At 34.0% G+C, this 16,006-nt stretch overlaps 3 protein-coding genes across 6 annotated transcripts; 2 read left to right on the top strand and 1 right to left on the bottom strand.

The window, feature by feature from the left end:
* Nucleotides 1–1,606: 1,606 nt before the first annotated feature.
* Nucleotides 1,607–4,885, top strand: LOC113870254 (soyasapogenol B glucuronide galactosyltransferase-like). Its single transcript, XM_027506847.1, has 2 exons — nucleotides 1,607–3,065; nucleotides 4,851–4,885. The coding sequence occupies exons 1-2, from the start codon at nucleotides 1,607–1,609 to the stop codon at nucleotides 4,883–4,885; spliced, it is 1,494 nt and encodes a 497-aa protein (XP_027362648.1).
* A 3,306-nt stretch (nucleotides 4,886–8,191) lies between these two features.
* LOC113869039 (SUMO-conjugating enzyme SCE1) lies at nucleotides 8,192–11,976 on the bottom strand. 4 transcript variants are annotated; one of them, XR_003505458.1, is made up of 7 exons: nucleotides 11,752–11,963; nucleotides 11,541–11,624; nucleotides 9,730–9,882; nucleotides 9,532–9,645; nucleotides 9,013–9,107; nucleotides 8,818–8,902; nucleotides 8,195–8,616 (listed from the first exon to the last, which is right to left on the bottom strand). XR_003505458.1 is itself a non-coding variant. In XM_027505147.1 (6 exons), the coding sequence occupies exons 1-5, from the start codon at nucleotides 11,815–11,817 to the stop codon at nucleotides 9,045–9,047; spliced, it is 480 nt and encodes a 159-aa protein (XP_027360948.1). In that variant the 5' UTR covers nucleotides 11,818–11,976; the 3' UTR covers nucleotides 8,195–8,902; nucleotides 9,013–9,044. The 4 variants fall into 4 exon arrangements, 2 of the variants coding, with proteins under 2 accessions (XP_027360948.1, XP_027360947.1); XR_003505459.1 differs by lacking the exon at nucleotides 9,013–9,107 and having other exon boundaries at nucleotides 8,192–8,616; XM_027505147.1 differs by having other exon boundaries at nucleotides 8,195–8,902; nucleotides 11,752–11,976.
* Nucleotides 11,977–14,430: 2,454 nt separating this feature from the next.
* On the top strand, nucleotides 14,431–15,744 carry LOC113869236 (protein IRX15-LIKE-like). The gene has a single exon (XM_027505466.1). The coding sequence runs from the start codon at nucleotides 14,615–14,617 to the stop codon at nucleotides 15,563–15,565; it is 951 nt and encodes a 316-aa protein (XP_027361267.1). The 5' UTR covers nucleotides 14,431–14,614; the 3' UTR covers nucleotides 15,566–15,744.
* Nucleotides 15,745–16,006: the final 262 nt, after the last annotated feature.

The raw sequence follows: 16,006 nt of genomic DNA, 5'->3' as shown, positions 1-16,006 counted from the left end.
CTCAGAAACTTCTAAAAAAAAAAGGCTTCCAATGTTGTAAATTTAAAATAATTTTCTATTGCTCTCATGTCTTTTGAGCAATTTTAAGAAAAACTTGAGTGTTACAAAATTTTTTAAAACAACTCAAAATATAATCTTTTCAAAAAACTTTAAATACTTCTTGTACCTAATTTCAATAAAGAATGAGGCTTTTTTTTTTTACCTTCAAAAACTTCTTGAAATATGATTTCTACTGCTATATTTTTTTTTGTAACTTAGAAATTTTTTTTTACTCCAAATTGATGGAAAAACATCTCCTTGGCATGAATGTTCTGCAGACTAGCTACCTTTCTCCTTAGTTTGTAGGTTTCCTTGATTATAGCACAGAATAGTCATTGGGGAGAAGGAGAATTTATACCATATTACACACTACATTATTAGTGCAGATTGATATTGGGGGGCAAGTGAAGAAAAACATTCCAATCAAAAATCTCATAACAACAACAGCTTTAAGACGCTGATATAAGAGAAGTAAATTATCGGGATTCAGACAATCAATACATGGTAAATGTTCATAAATTATACTAATAAATTGAAAAGCAAAAGAAACAAAGTTTATAGAAAAAGAAAAGTATAATATAAGAGATGCAATAACAATAGACCCGACAAACAAGTAGCTACCATCTTTGCAGCCATGAATTATGCTCTCCAATTCATCCCTATACATACATTTTTTTCTGCAACCAACTCTTTCTCTACCATTTTTTTTTTCACAACTGAAATATTCATAACAATTGAAATCAAAATGGAGAGACTCTCTCCTCTGTTCCTGTTTTGCTGCAACCTACTTTGTTTCTTTCGATGAAATAATATTAATCGATAGAGAGGTGGCAGTAAAGGCTATGCGTATGGACCCTAAAGATAAGAGGCAACGGTCCTTCAAGGCAGGTGGCGGGTTCCTGTATACGCTTCAAGTTCAGGAGCAAAAATATATTAAAAAATTAAAAAGCAGAATTTTCCCGTAGGAAACATTTCATGACATTACCTCAAAAAAAAGTCGAATGCAGTAACAGGTAAGTTAAAAAAAATATATTAAAATCGACTTTCTAAATAAGCAAAATAATAGCATGAAAATGAAGTAAAAATAGTAACGATAAGAACAAATTCGATTTAAATTTATTTTTATACTAAATATAATCGTGCATCATTGAGTTAAATAAAAGTCAATTAAAATTAATTTTTTATTTATATAAAAATTAATTAAAATTAACTTTTATATAACTTAAATGAAAATATTTAAGTAAATTTATTCAATTCAGAATATATATATATATATATATATATATATATATATATAATATGTAATTAATTTTGTCTTATTTGTCTGAAATTTTTACATAAAAATATATTTATTTATATATGTTCGTGAAAAATATAATTACTACCATCAATCAATCATTTTTTTAAAAAAAACACTCAACCGTGAACCACGAGAACACTGCCACTAATAATGGTGCATAACAGTATCTGTCCGAAAGCACTAGAATTTTGTCATAATAAAGGAGTCACTTACCGAGGGTACTCATCGATCGTGAGGAATCCAATGATAGCAGAAAATAGTGAAGCAATGGAGAAAGAGTGTGTGTTGAAGGCGATTTTCCTTCCTTTTCTGTCTACAAGTCACATAATTCCCCTTGTAGATATGGCAAGACTCTTCGCCATGCACGGCGTTGATGTCACCATCATCACCACCGCACACAACGCCACAATTTTCCAAAACTCCGTTGACCTCGATTCCACTCGCGGGCGTTCCATCAGAACCCACGTTGTCAATTTCCCAGCTTCCACGGTGGGTCTTCCACCGGGAATCGAAGCCTTCAACGTAGACACTCCTCGCGAAATGATCCCCAAAATATACATGGGTTTGGCCATTCTCCAACCACAGTTCGAACAACTATTCCACGACCTTCAACCCGATTTCATCGTCACCGATATGTTCCACCCTTGGACTGCCGATGTTGCCGCCAAACTCGGCATTCCGAGGCTTATGTTTCACGGCGCTAGCTATCTTGCGCGCTCTGCGGCGCATTCTGTGGAACAGTACGCACCCCATTTGAACGTGCAATCCGACAACGATAAATTCACTTTACCGGATTTACCCGATAAATTGGAGATGACGCGTTTGCAGTTACCCGATTGGCTTAGGTCTCCGAATCCATACACAGAGTTGATGAAGACCATTAAGGAATCTGAAAAGAGAAGCTATGGATCGTTGTTCAATAGTTTCTATGACCTCGAGAGTGCTTATTATGAGCATTATAAGAAGGTTATGGGGACCAAGAGTTGGGGCTTGGGCCCAGTTTCGTTATGGGCAAACCAAGATGATTCGGATAAATCTGCAAGAGGATACGCAGGAGAAAGAGAAAATGAAGAGCAAGAGTGGCTTAAATGGCTCAACTCGAAGCCAGAGAAATCTGTTCTCTACGTGAGTTTTGGGAGCATGAACAAGTTCCCTCAATCCCAGCTTGTGGAAATTGCGCATGCGCTCGAAGATTCAGGGCATTGTTTCATCTGGGTTGTTAGGAAAAACGGCGAGGGTGAAAACGATGGTGGGTTTTTGGAAGAGTTTGAGAAGAGAGTGAAAGAGACGAACAAGGGTTATCTAATATGGGGTTGGGCACCCCAGTTGCTGATTTTGGAGAATCCAGCGATTGGAGGATTGGTGACTCACTGTGGTTGGAACACGGTTGTGGAAAGCGTGAACGCGGGGTTGCCAATGGTGACATGGCCTCTTTTTGCTGAGCATTTTTTCAATGAGAGGCTTGTTGATGTATTGAGAATTGGGGTGGGAGTGGGAGCGAAAGAGTGGAGGAACTGGAATGAGTTTGGGAGTGAAGTGGTGAAAAGGGAAGATATTGGAAATGCGATTGCTTTGATGATGGGTGGTGGAAAGGAAGATGCAGATATGAGGAGAAGGGCGAAAGAGCTAAGTGGTGCGGCGAAGAGAGCTATTAAGGTTGGTGGTTCTTCACACAACAATATGGTGGAACTGATAAAGGATCTCAACGCCATCAAACTTTCCAAGGGTCAAAACTGAACTGAGATGAAACGATGACGATGAATCCTTGATAGTTCAATTCACTCTCCATGTTTTATGTATGTTTCTTTTTAATGAATAAATGGAGTTTGATTGCGATGACTCGGCCGGAAAGATAGCATGAAAGTACAATGTACCCATCTTTATTTTTATTTGAAACAAACATCTATAAATCGTTGCCCCAAATGGAATATTCAAGAAAACGTTAACCACTCGGACATTGATCATCAGTCCGTGCATCTATCTGCCATTCCGAAAATATAATAAAATTAAATCAACACAAGACTTAGACAGTGATCATCAATCTATTATTTTTTAAGCTATGAATGGTCTAGATTTATAACCAAAACAGATATAAAAAATAATTTATAGAAAAAGTAAAACTAATCTTAATTTTATTTTAATTACATCTTTTTTTATTGGAATTTTGAATCCTCCACCCCATCAGAACTTCGAGTGCAACGCTTTTGATGGGTTTGTGTTTCAAATCAACCCAACTTTTTATTAGCAAAGGATGATCTATTTCGCTGTATTGACAATACGAGAGGTGGAAAAGCATGGATGAAAACGAGTATGGGCTAAAATTAACAATTACAATATATTTATTTTTATTTGGATGGACTGAAATTTAAGCATGAAATTTGTGCTAGGATCCACCTTTTTACCATTTCACTCATTTCAGCCCATATGCAACTGCAAATACAATCTATTTATTTTTGTTTTTATCTAATTATTTAGAAAATAAAATCAATATTTTATAGTAAGTTTATTAAAAATAATTAATAATTTTATATTGAGATAGAAATATATAATAAAAATTCATTTTTCTAATTAAAATTATTTTTTAAAGTGTTGTAATTTTTTATATAAACTATTAATTTCTTTTTATTCTCTTTTCCACTAATACAAACATGCGAAATTAAAATTTTTCACAAATTTTTTTCTATTTCTATTCATCCTGACAATATATCATTTCTATTTTTTTTTTATTTACATCATTTCTATTTCACTCCTTATTTTATCTCTCTCTATCTCATTTCTGATAGAAACATACCATTAAAAATAAACACTTAGAATCCATTTAGTGTCTTTCTGTTTGAAGAAAGAAATTTTTTTTAAGATATGAAAGTCCTGACTAGATTTTCGTAGCAAAAAATAGATCATGTATTTTTTTAAAAAAATACATCTCAAAGATCAATCATAAACATATTTTCTGACTAATATCAGAGACAATTATAGGTCCTTACATCTTAACGAGCTAAGAACTTATGAAAATTCTAAGTTCAAAACATGACAAAGGAACTACTTTTTAATTCATTTTCTATGAAGGCCGGTAAAAGAGACTCGTTCTTTATCAAAAAAGAAAAAGAGGCTACACTTCAAAAAAGTTTTGGAAGTTATAAGAAGAGTCTTGTTCCATGTAAAAAAAAAAGGCTCAATTTCGAGAAATTTTGGAAGTTTAATATGAACCTTAACTTCTATCGAAGAGATAGTTACTTTTTGAGGAATTTCTGGGAGTTCTCAAGCCTCGAACTAAAATTAGCAAAAATTGGTAAAAAAATAAGAAACTGATAGAAAAATTATTCTAAGTCAATGAGACTAAATGAGTTCCTAAATTTCCTTTAGAATTGGTCAAAACCAAAGGTCTAACTTTCAACAAACTTCCTTGAAATTGTCAAAACATAATAAGAAATTTATTCTAAGGTCAAGATACAAGATGGAGTTCAGGAGGGGAGAAAACATGATGAAAAATCATAAGGTCTGAAACTACTAGTAAATGAGCGGTTACCAGCAGTTAACACAAGTTAAAGGTCAGAAATTGTAGACACAAGAAACAGTCCTAGGCAACATGCAGACATGGAGAAAGCATGACCACAAATAGTTATGGCTGTCAGTGATTAAGAAGAAGCATTCACAGAAGGTGGTTACTAAGATGTGCCCACAAAAAAGGGGTAGCAGGTATGATTTATCCGCCTATAAATATTTCAAAGTTTTACATTACTTGGACAACTTTTTGCACCACACTTATGCCCAGATACTCTGCACACTGAAACTCTGCACTAAGCTAAATGCCAATTACTAGAGGATTCACATTCCTTGTTGTTGTTTGCTTAGAGTTGTACGTTTATATTTTTGTAATATACCTTTCTGCAGTTTAATTCTAATTTGTGTATTTTTTATTCTTTTTATGCTTTTTCTATAATTACATTTTTGTTTAGTACTTTTCTGTAAAATATTTATACTTAATTTGATACTATTTCTATTTCACTATTCATACTATTTCCATTTTCATGTAAATTTGTTTTTTACGATATTTATTTATTTATTTTAATTAGAACATACTTAAAAGAACTCAAAAAAACTTAAAATTCAGTCTCAAATTACTCTTGAAATTATTTGTTTCTATTTTTTTAAAGCTTCTATTTGTTTTTATTATTTTAACTCTTTAAATTTGTGATTAAGAGTGAACTTTTTAATTATTTACTTTCACGTCAAATAATTGAGTTTCATGTTATTAAAAATTGTAATCCATTTCAATAGAGTTATCTGTTGACAAGTTTCTTTTTATTTTATATGGTATATGCTGGACAATAAAAATATTACATTAGTGGATTGAAGGCCCGCTTTTGGAATAATAATAATAATAATAATAATAATAAATAATTGCATGTACCTCGCTCGCCTCAACAATACATTCTTTATTTTTTAATTCGTATTGGCCATACACACAGAATGATTAGTGGAGGGAGAGATTCAACTACTCTTTCAAACATTTTAAAGCTGATTGCATTATCACCGACATGTTCTACCCTTGGACAACATACGTTGCGGCTAACCTTGACATTCCCAAGTTGATGTTTCTCGGTGGAAGTGACCATGCTCACCTTGCTTAGCATTCCCTCAAAAAATACACGCTCATAACGACATGCAATAGGATAAACAAAGTAGAAGATATAATAAGAACAAGAATAGCGACAATATGAACAAGAAGAAGAAAAACAAAAACAATAAGAATAAGAATAAGAAGAGTGTCTCAAATGATTCAAAGGAGAAAAAGAAGAAGAAAAGAACAAAAAGAACAACAAGAAGGGTATCCAAATAGTTTAATTTTAAATTCAAGAAGAACAAGAATAAGAAAAAATGTGTCTCAAATGGCTCAATTCTAAGCCTGAGAAGAAGAAGAACAAGAACAAGAAAGGTAAAGAGAAAAAGAAAAGTAAGAACAGCAAGAAGGGTGTTTTAAATGGCTGAAAAAACAAAAAAGAAGAATAAGAACAAGAACAATAAGAAATATGTCTCAAATGATTTAATTTTGAGCCCAAAAAGAAGAAGAAAAAATACAAGAACAAGAAGAAGGATGATGAAGAAGAAGAAAAACAAGAACAACAAGAAGAAAAAATGTATCAAAAGGTTCAATTCTAAGCCTTAGAAGAAAAATAACAAATAAAAAAAGAAAAAGAAAACAAGAACAACAAGAAAGATGTCTCAAATGGTTCAATTTCAAGCTCAAGAAATACAATAACGAGAAGAAAGGTGTCAAATGGCTCAATTCCAAGCCCAAAAAAAAGAACAACAACATGAAGAAGGGTATCACAAATAGTTAAATTCCAAGCCCGAAAATAAGAAGAAAGAAAAAAAAAAGCATGTCTCAAATGATTCAATTTCAAGTCCAAGAAAAATAAGAACAAGAAGAAAGAAATCTCAAATGACTCAATTCCAAGCTTAAAGAAGAAAAAGAACAACCACAAAAAGAATGGTGAAGAACAAGAACAAAGAGGACGAAGAAGAAGTGAAAAAGAAAAACAAGAAAAAAAGAAGAGGGATGTTTCAAATGATTCAATTTCAAGCTCAATAACAACAAGAAGAAAGGTAAACAAGAAAAACAGGAACAATAACAAGAAAGGTGGCTCAAATGGTTCGATTTCAAGTAAAAAAACAAAAAGAGAAAAAAGAAAAAGAGTTCTCAAATGGCTCAATTCGTTGACAAAAAAAATTGGCTGAATTTCAAGTCTGAAAAGAAAAATAACAACAACAAAAAAGAAGGGTGAAGAAGGAAAAGAAAAAGAAAAACAGGAACGACAAGAAGAAGAAGAGGGGTAACTAAAGCTCCTAAAGAGCTTGATCACAATTTCATATGGGTGTTAGGAAGAGGGATGAAAGTAAAGATGATGAATTTCTGGGGGAATTTGAGAAAAAAGTGAAAGAAAGCAATAGAGGTTATCTAATATGGAACCACAACTTCTCATACTAGACAACGTAGGTTTGGCCATGGTGACTTGGCCTCTATTCGCGGAGCAATTCTTCAGTGAAAAACTAATGACTGATGTGCTGACAATAACTGCAGAAATGAGGAAACGAACTGTAGCTCTTAGAAATGCTGGCAAGAAAGCTATGGAAATTGGATTGTCTTCTCATACCAGTATGGTGGAATTGGTTCAAGAAGTCGAGTCACTCAGATTTAAAAGGATTGACCCAAAATGAAAGAGATGCCTTGTCCTGTGTGAGTGGAATATGATGCATGGCTGGTGAAAAGTGAACTTGCTTGTTTGGCTCGATACTAAACAAGGGTTTTTTCTCCATTATTTTCGTGAAATTATATCAAGATAAAGGAAAAATATGTATAACGACAAACCGAAGGTAAACATTTCCAGTTATATGATGGATCTCTAGAAAAATATCTAAGGAAAAGTGATTGATCAAGTTAATAGATGATAATAGTGGCATTCAAGGTAACACGCGAAAAATAATGTGAATGGACAGGTGATAATTGGTTGTGTTACATGAAAATCCAAAATTTTATTCCTCCAAAACCCTGTGATTCCTATAGAGTTACCAATAGTTGTCACTTCAAAGCTAAAATGAAAAGAAATATTAAAATTATTGTAACATAAATTTCAAAATTTGAAGGAACTCAAATATTAAGACTTACCCAAATTTCCTGTTATGTTTATGTAAGTGTCAAATATTCAATCTTGACCACAATCGGTTTATTCACTTGTATTAAGACTTACTCAAATATATTGCTAGCTTGGAGAATGATAGAACTAGTGCTAATCACACGGTTCGGAAGGTAAGAGAATTTTGTGTACCAGCATTATTCGTCGGCATGAATAACATCAAATGTCATGATGAACCTCATGAATAAAATATATGATAATGTTGAGGATACATACTTGCCGAAAAGGCAACAATGCAAGTTAATAATAAGCTAGTAAATGGTTTAATTCCGCGGGGGCAGAATTCCACCTTCTTTTAGGGATCCATTATCACATTCACGTAAAAATATTTACATAAGTCAAAACACGCCACCTCTACCCCTCCTCTACACCCATGACTCTATCAACGTAATGGGGAATCAAAGAGAGAAACTAACATGTAATGAGTGCAACCAAATCATTTTTACACCTTAACGCAAAACCAATTTTATGAATATTCTCCCCCGCTTCTTTTGATTAGGGGAGGGATTGAGGTCAATCAAGCAGCGGTCACAGCATATGCCACTGAAGCACATTGTTAAGAGGAAAATGCTTCATCATCACCTAGGTAACAAAACTTTTAGTGATAATTTATGCTGCCACGTGACATGGATACAAGAGTCAAATGACAAATCAATTGGCCAAAAGGTCTAGGTTTGATTTCCAAAATGGAAGCAACAAATTCAGAACAGAAAAGTTCTAGAGCAGCAGTCATAACGTCAAATAACCCATCACAGTAAATTATCCATTCATATAGAAATGTACCAGCGAACATCAGGCACAGCAAGTGTCGCCAAAAAGTATTATTGGTTGACTTTCACATTGTTATATATTAACACGTTATCCAGACCTGAGAGTAAGCAGAAATAGTTAAAACCATGGAGTCTGCATATTATGGGAGCCAACAATCACAGAACAGTTTTAGAACAGACAAGAAATAGAAGACATCATCTAACATACTAGAATAATTCCTAAAGAGAGCAGATATAGCACTAGACAAGAGGTGGGTATTGCTTTGCCTGCAGCCGGACCCTTCTCTTATACTCTGCCGCATCCTGCAGAAAATAATATTAGGTAAGGACATACCTTTGATAATACGAAACAAAAATCTGCACTCCCACCCAATTGGGCAACAAAGTTAATAATGTCTCAATACCTATTCTGATACACTATGCTCAATGATCAAATATTCAACTCGGAGAACAAATATATAAGCAATTCGTAGGGAGCAGGGGCCACATATACAGAACCTTCCGAAAGTATATTATTGCCACCCCCCATTTTGCCTTGCAGGGAGGGATTTCCAGAGTCTAGTAATTTAGTAAAATAATTATTCATATTTATTTATTCTTCCTTACATGTTTTCTAGATCCTTCCCTGTTGCATTGATTAATTATGATGCCTGCTGTTTTTTACTCTTTGAAAACAACTACAGTTATACGATTTCCTGAGGAGAATAGGATTTGCCAGATTAGCTACCTGGATAAATAGATGATAACCTTCTGTCTGGGCAGGGTCAGCAGGATTGGGCTGATCAAGCAGGTCTTGGATGCCCACAAGAATTTGCTTCACTGTTATAGCTGGTCTCCACCCCTAAAATAAAAGAATGAATCTATAAGTATATACATTCAGAAGTATGTTCAAGCAGTCTCTCAATTTTCCGAAGAATATACTTACACTATCCTCATTAAGTATAGACAAGCAAACAGTTCCAGATGGATACACATTAGGGTGGAAGAAACCTTGAGGGAATTTACACTTTGGAGGCTTGCTAGGGTAATCTTCACTGAAGTGCATCGTCAGTGGGAAATAGCCACCCTCCCAATCAGTCTGCAGCAAATGACATGCAGAATAATTACTATACATATATAACAGTGCCCATCATCAACCAAGTTGCTTATTCATTTGCAAATCTAATCCAAGGCATGAAGTCAGACATGATTTACTGACATAAGCTTTATATGATATAATATTTGAATAATTTCCAAGACCTTTATCTATGGCACATTTCTTTTCCATACGATGCAAATATAAAACTTTTCAGTAGATAAATAAAATAACAGCCAATTTGACCCACTTTTTGTTTTACTATGTCATTGTCTTAGTTCTAGTAGATAAATAAAATTTTAAACTGAAAATTCCTCCAATCACATGCCAAAAGATAAGAAACAGGACATCCCAGGAGACATAGAATGTCACTGTGAAAGAATAAGCATATAAAGAGCAAGTTGGGAAGCAAATTTAAAGACCATCAAATCCTAGTATCCTACATTCCATCCAATGACTCAATGAGGAAAATTACCAGGAGTATCATCTTAAAGGGGGAATGCTATTACTGCTCCTAACATACCAGCTGACTATAAACCAGTATACCATCAAGTTTTATACATAGGTATGATTGGCCATTAGACCCGAATCCAATGGCTACTACAAAAATATCTACAATGGGAAGGAGAATTACTACCCAATCAGCTCTATTACTCGTACGTTATTCAATATAATATATTCTATATAATAAAAAAAAACTAATTACACAAATCACTATGTATAACTAATCAATGTCAATATAGATTTTTTATTTATTTTTTACATATCTTGGGAAATGCAAGCAATGAACATACAATTTAATACATTAGGTATTTCTTATTTTGTTTTTCAATGTTGGAATTGAAATTATTTCAATTATGCTGTTTATTACAAACATTATTCACACTGTATGTTTATTAATTAATTTATTGTGCTGAATTTAAATTCAGTTAAATGTTTTGCTTGTTAAGTTTTATAATTAAGATGTGAAATAACAATTTTGTCCAATTAAAATACAGGTAATAGTAGAAATTTGGTATCAAGGTATCCATACGATGCAGGGTTGGACATCAATGCGCATTTTAAAAAACGTTAGTTTGGGAACATGTAGCATAGTGTCCATACCCATTTTCATACTTTTGTATAGGCCTTATGCTTGAAGCATTATACAACTAGAAGAATTCCATACAGTCATACCATTCTTAAACTATTAGGACTACAAATTAACGATCCGTGCCACACGATTGCTAATTCCACTAACAGTGGCAAGAAATCTGCCATCCCATGTGGCCTCTAAAGCACGCAAATGTCCTAAAACGTACTAGCAAAATTTCAATGTTAACCAAACCAATGTCACAAAAAAACACAACAATCCAACGTGGTTGCCCACTTATTATTCTGAATTTAAACCTGGAATCATTAGTTGTATATAAAACTGATGAATAATAAAGATGAATTTTAGAGGATGAAACTAATAGCCCTTAAACCCCAACCAATCATTAGAAAAAAAACAGAGAAAATAGTAAACGATCAGCATCATTGCCTCGTTTCCTCCTCATCGATGTAACAGCATAAGCAAAAGCATGTAGAAAAAATGTCAACTAAATAGAAAATTGATAACAGATACATATATTAGCAGGTGTAGAATTGAAAATAAAAGGACGAGGGAGAAGAGAACGAACCCCAGCTTTGCCAGGAATAGTGCAATGCCAAACCATCAAATTGACGGTACCATCTGTGAGAGTCTCGGGCTTGGCAACGAAACCCTAATTGAGAGAAACATGGAAAGGATAGTAACAGAAAGGGAACATGAAATCGATGAGACATAACATAAGCGAATGGGAAATAAAAAGAAATAAAAGAAGTAAAAGGAGCAAAGAGAATGATACGAACATGAGGATGGTTCTTACGCCATGACTTACGCTCCTCAGCAAGGCGTCCACGAGCAATACCAGACATGTCTCTGTTTGGATTCAATTCTCCACTCCGCTCCTAATTATTTGAAGCAGAGATTGCGTTCTGTTGGTTTCTCTGCTCTGTTATATATTGGATTGGATTGGATTGGATAAACACTTTACTTCTTTCTCTATCACCACAACACAGCACACTATGTTCTGTACCCAACTAACTTTCCCCTCTGCACCGCTTCTCTCTATAACCAACGCTCCTGATTTCATCTTAAACTTCTCCTTTTTGTTTTTCCCCATTCAAAATTGCCCTCCCTATTTCGCGTCAGAATCACGCCATCCTGCTCCACACGCCATCACGTGATCATTCCTCCAGCTTCTTGTTCCTTTTTTCTCCCCCTTTTCTTTTCACGTTTGTTTCATTCGTAAAAAATAATAATAATAAATTTCCTTCTTCTTGTTTATTTGAGAAAAAAATATTATGTATTCATTAAATTAATTATTTTTAAAATAAATATAACAAATCATATTAAGGTCAATTTTTTCTTTTTAGTTAGAAATAAAATGAAGCGTCAGAGTAAAAGTTACGAATATATAAAAAAATACAGTGGCAATAAATAAATAAATTTAAAATTATTTTATATCGAAAAGTTAAGAAAAAAAATATACTCTAAAATAAATGAGTTAGATAATATATAATACTGAATAAGGACAGCGATAATAATGAAATAGGAAGAGAGAAAAACTCGTCTTCCTCTTGACTTGTTCAACTGAAGTGGAAAGATTCAAAATTTGGTGGTTTTATACCTTATTTATTTTAATTCTTACTTTAAATTTTATACTTTAATTTTTATATGAAAAATTCCAAATAAATTTTTATCATTTATTATACAATATTAATATAATTTTCAAGCATAGAACGAAATTTTTAAAAATGTCATGTATTGGAATTAGAATGAAATTTTTTTACATAGAGAAATCAAAATAAATGTTAAAGTAAAAACAGTGTCAAGAGACTAAATGTATATCATTCTAAATTTAATAAATGAAAGAGATTGATCCATAATAATATTACATATATAGACCAAATTATAACTTTTTGCGTAAGAATTAAAACAAAAAATAATTGTTGAAATAAAATTTATAATTAAATTTACTTATTAATAAAATTACACAACACTATTTATTTTTGGTTGACGAGGAGGGAAACAAAAGCCTACTACGAAATATTTTTGATAAATTCACGATTTCGGGAATATATGATGTCAATTGTTGACCAATGATTAAGATATTTGCTTTTAATTTTAAGGACTTACTTTTAAGTTGCCCAAATTCCTATTTGTTTTAATATTTCGTGGTCATTGGTCGCCGCTTCTTCCTCGGACTTCCAACAAGTCAATTGTTTCAATTTGGACAAATTCTTTTAGAGGCATTTTTTACAGTTATATTCATAGTCAGGGAATTTTTTTTGGTCGAGGTGCAAAGGTTGTTTGCTTCAAAACGGTACACAAAACTACAAATTGGGCTCAATGAGAATGAGGCCTGATTTCCTCTGAGGCCCATTTCAATAACCCAATAATGCTCCATCAGCTCTTTTTTTTTCCTGTTGAACCGCCACAGTTTGTGTTTGGTCATTCGAAGCCATGCGGGTTTCAATGTTAAGACACAACAATGACATCACTTCTCTGACTTGGTAATTTTGCCCACCAAACGAAGCACCACATAAAAAATGGAAATTGTTGTATAAACATTACACCTATTTTTGGTGTACTAGACAGTGTTATGTTTTTAGCTTTAAACAGAAATATCTCACCGACATGTAATGAAATCTCCCAGAGCCTACCCAGAATTACCCTTTATTCTTAAGATTTATCATAATCTCCAAGTCCACAATTTCTGTTAAAATCTGCTTTATTTAACGAAAGCTGTATCTCGAACATTAATTTTCTCTAACCATTCATTCCTTTTTCATTTAACCTTGTACTCTCAGGAACCTGAGGATTAGTCATAATAAGTCATAAGTAGTTGCTAAGTTGAATACTCAAAGAAAGAAGTACTCGTATTTCTTTTCTTTTTCCTTTCTTCAGATACTAACTTTTATCAATTTATGTTATCATCTGCCTGGCTAGAAAGTCTTGTTCCACAATCTAAATTATAAAGAGATTTTGTTGTTACTTTTTGTACTTTGAAGTTGTCTTAGTAAATCACTACCAAGTACAAAAAAAGATACTCCACGTCACACGTATTATCAAGGAGAGAAATCACTGCGGGTACTTAGTCCCCTTCAGAGGTAGCTACTTGTTTGATAAGTTGCCAATATTCTAAAGGGGTTACTTAGAAACTAAAGATTAAATCAAGAAGGAAAAGCGACTTCTGGTTTGTAATTAGATATTGGGTCACTACAGGTATTGCCTATACCTTCCCTTATCTCAACTCCAACCACCCCAACACTTGCTCCTCCACCTCTTGCTATCCTCATCCTTGTTTAGTTCAGCATAAACCATCCTTCATAAATTAAACAATGTGCATATTAGGAATTATTAATTAATGCAAAATACCAACCACATAAAGATGGAGATAAGTAAAACCAAATTCAACTATAACAAAAATAACTACTTCGCTCTCAATAACATTATTTTCAGTTCTAGAACCTGAAAACACGGTCATTGTAAGGTCTCACTCATTAGTTTTTTTTTTCCCTTCACATTGCTTCCAATACTTCTTTAAATCAAACCGTCTTCCCCATTTTTCCCCCAGAGCTCAGAATCTCTAGCTCTACCAATCCTGCAAGGAAAGAGAGAGATTCAAAACCCAACTTTTCCCTCTCTGGACCACTCCAACAAACGAACATGAAGAACACAAACACTAACACAAAACTCATTCTCCTCCACCCATATATCCAAAAACAAGGAAGCTCCAACCGATTATGGCTTTTAGCCTTCATATCCTTCTTCACCCTCGCCTTCCTTGCCACCCTCATTTACACAAGAGAATCCACCTCAGCTACCACTATTACCACTGCTTCTGGCATTGCCTCTTCCTCCTCAACATCTGGTTTCAGCAGCACCCCCTTACCTTCCACTGTAATCAACACCCTCCTCCACTATGCCTCAAAATCCAATGACACCTACCACATGCCCCACTCAGACCTCAAAACCATCTCTGACGTGCTCAGAAAATGCTCATCACCTTGCAACTTTCTAATCTTTGGCCTCACGCAGGAGACCCTTCTCTGGAAGGCCCTCAACCACAATGGAAGAACAGTATTCATTGATGAAAATAGGTACTACGCTGCATACATTGAAGAAAAGCACCCAGAAATCGATGCCTATGACGTGCAATACACAACCAAAAGGAGTGAAATGAAGGAGCTGATAGCTTCAGCTAAAGAGCAAGTAGGAAATGACTGCAGGCCAGTGCAAAATCTTCTGTTTTCTGAGTGTAAATTAGGACTCAATGACCTTCCCAACCATTTTTATGAGGTCGATTGGGATGTGATATTGGTGGATGGACCAAGGGGTGATTGGCCTGATGCACCGGGAAGAATGTCAGCCATATTCACCGCGGGTGTGCTCGCTAGGAGCAAGAAAGGTGGCAACCCAAAGACGCATGTGTTTGTTCATGACTTCTGTGGAAAAGTGGAAAAGATTTGTGGCAATGAGTTTCTGTGCAAGAACAACTTAGTGGAAGCAACTGAGACTTTGGGACACTATGTGCTGGAAAAAATGGATGAGAGTAGCGTCCAGTATTGTAAGAATCATTCGTCATCGTCGTCAGGGGCGGCGGCTTCTTCATCTTAATTAGTTAGTGCATGTCTTGGAGATTACTATCATAAGCTTTATTGCATATTGCTATTTATGATCCTTTTAGTTTCATTGTTTACTTCTTGGCCCGAGCTTGTAAAAAATAATTCTTTTTTTTTCTCCCTTGCCATTTTCTGGCGCTGAGGGATTGTAATTTGCTCAATGAATCCATGCTTCCGAATTTCAGCTGAGGATGTTTACATTATATATGAATTAGATTATATATATATATATATATATATATATATATATATATATATATATATATATATGACGGTGCGCCTCGAAGTTGGTAGAATAGCCTGCAATATTCAGTATTTAAACAATAAATAAACCTCTTAATATTAATGAGAATAATACCATGAGATCGTGGAGTTGGAGTAGGTACGTACACACTGAGCATAAACTAACTGTACAGCTTTGCAGACCAATTTTGAC

This window comes from Abrus precatorius, unplaced genomic scaffold (genome assembly GCF_003935025.1).
Source record: "Abrus precatorius isolate BTA unplaced genomic scaffold, Abrus_2018 Scaffold6, whole genome shotgun sequence".
NCBI lineage: Eukaryota > Viridiplantae > Streptophyta > Magnoliopsida > Fabales > Fabaceae > Abrus > Abrus precatorius.
This window is presented reverse-complemented; position numbering and strand designations above follow the sequence as displayed.

Coding starts and splice junctions, on each gene's coding strand:
- LOC113870254 (XM_027506847.1), top strand. CDS start 1,607: ATGGAGAAAGAGTGTGTGTTGAAGGCGATTTTCCTTCCTTTTCTGTCT. Junction 3,066..4,850: donor CGCCATCAAACTTTCCAAGG/GTCAAAACTGAA, acceptor TGAAACTACTAG/TAAATGAGCGGTTACCAGCA.
- LOC113869039 (XM_027505147.1), bottom strand. CDS start 11,817: ATGTCTGGTATTGCTCGTGGACGCCTTGCTGAGGAGCGTAAGTCATGG. Junction 9,646..9,729: donor CTATACTTAATGAGGATAGT/GTAAGTATATTC, acceptor CTTTTATTTTAG/GGGTGGAGACCAGCTATAAC. Junction 9,108..9,531: donor GTTATCATCTATTTATCCAG/GTAGCTAATCTG, acceptor TATTTTCTGCAG/GATGCGGCAGAGTATAAGAG.
- LOC113869236 (XM_027505466.1), top strand. CDS start 14,615: ATGAAGAACACAAACACTAACACAAAACTCATTCTCCTCCACCCATAT.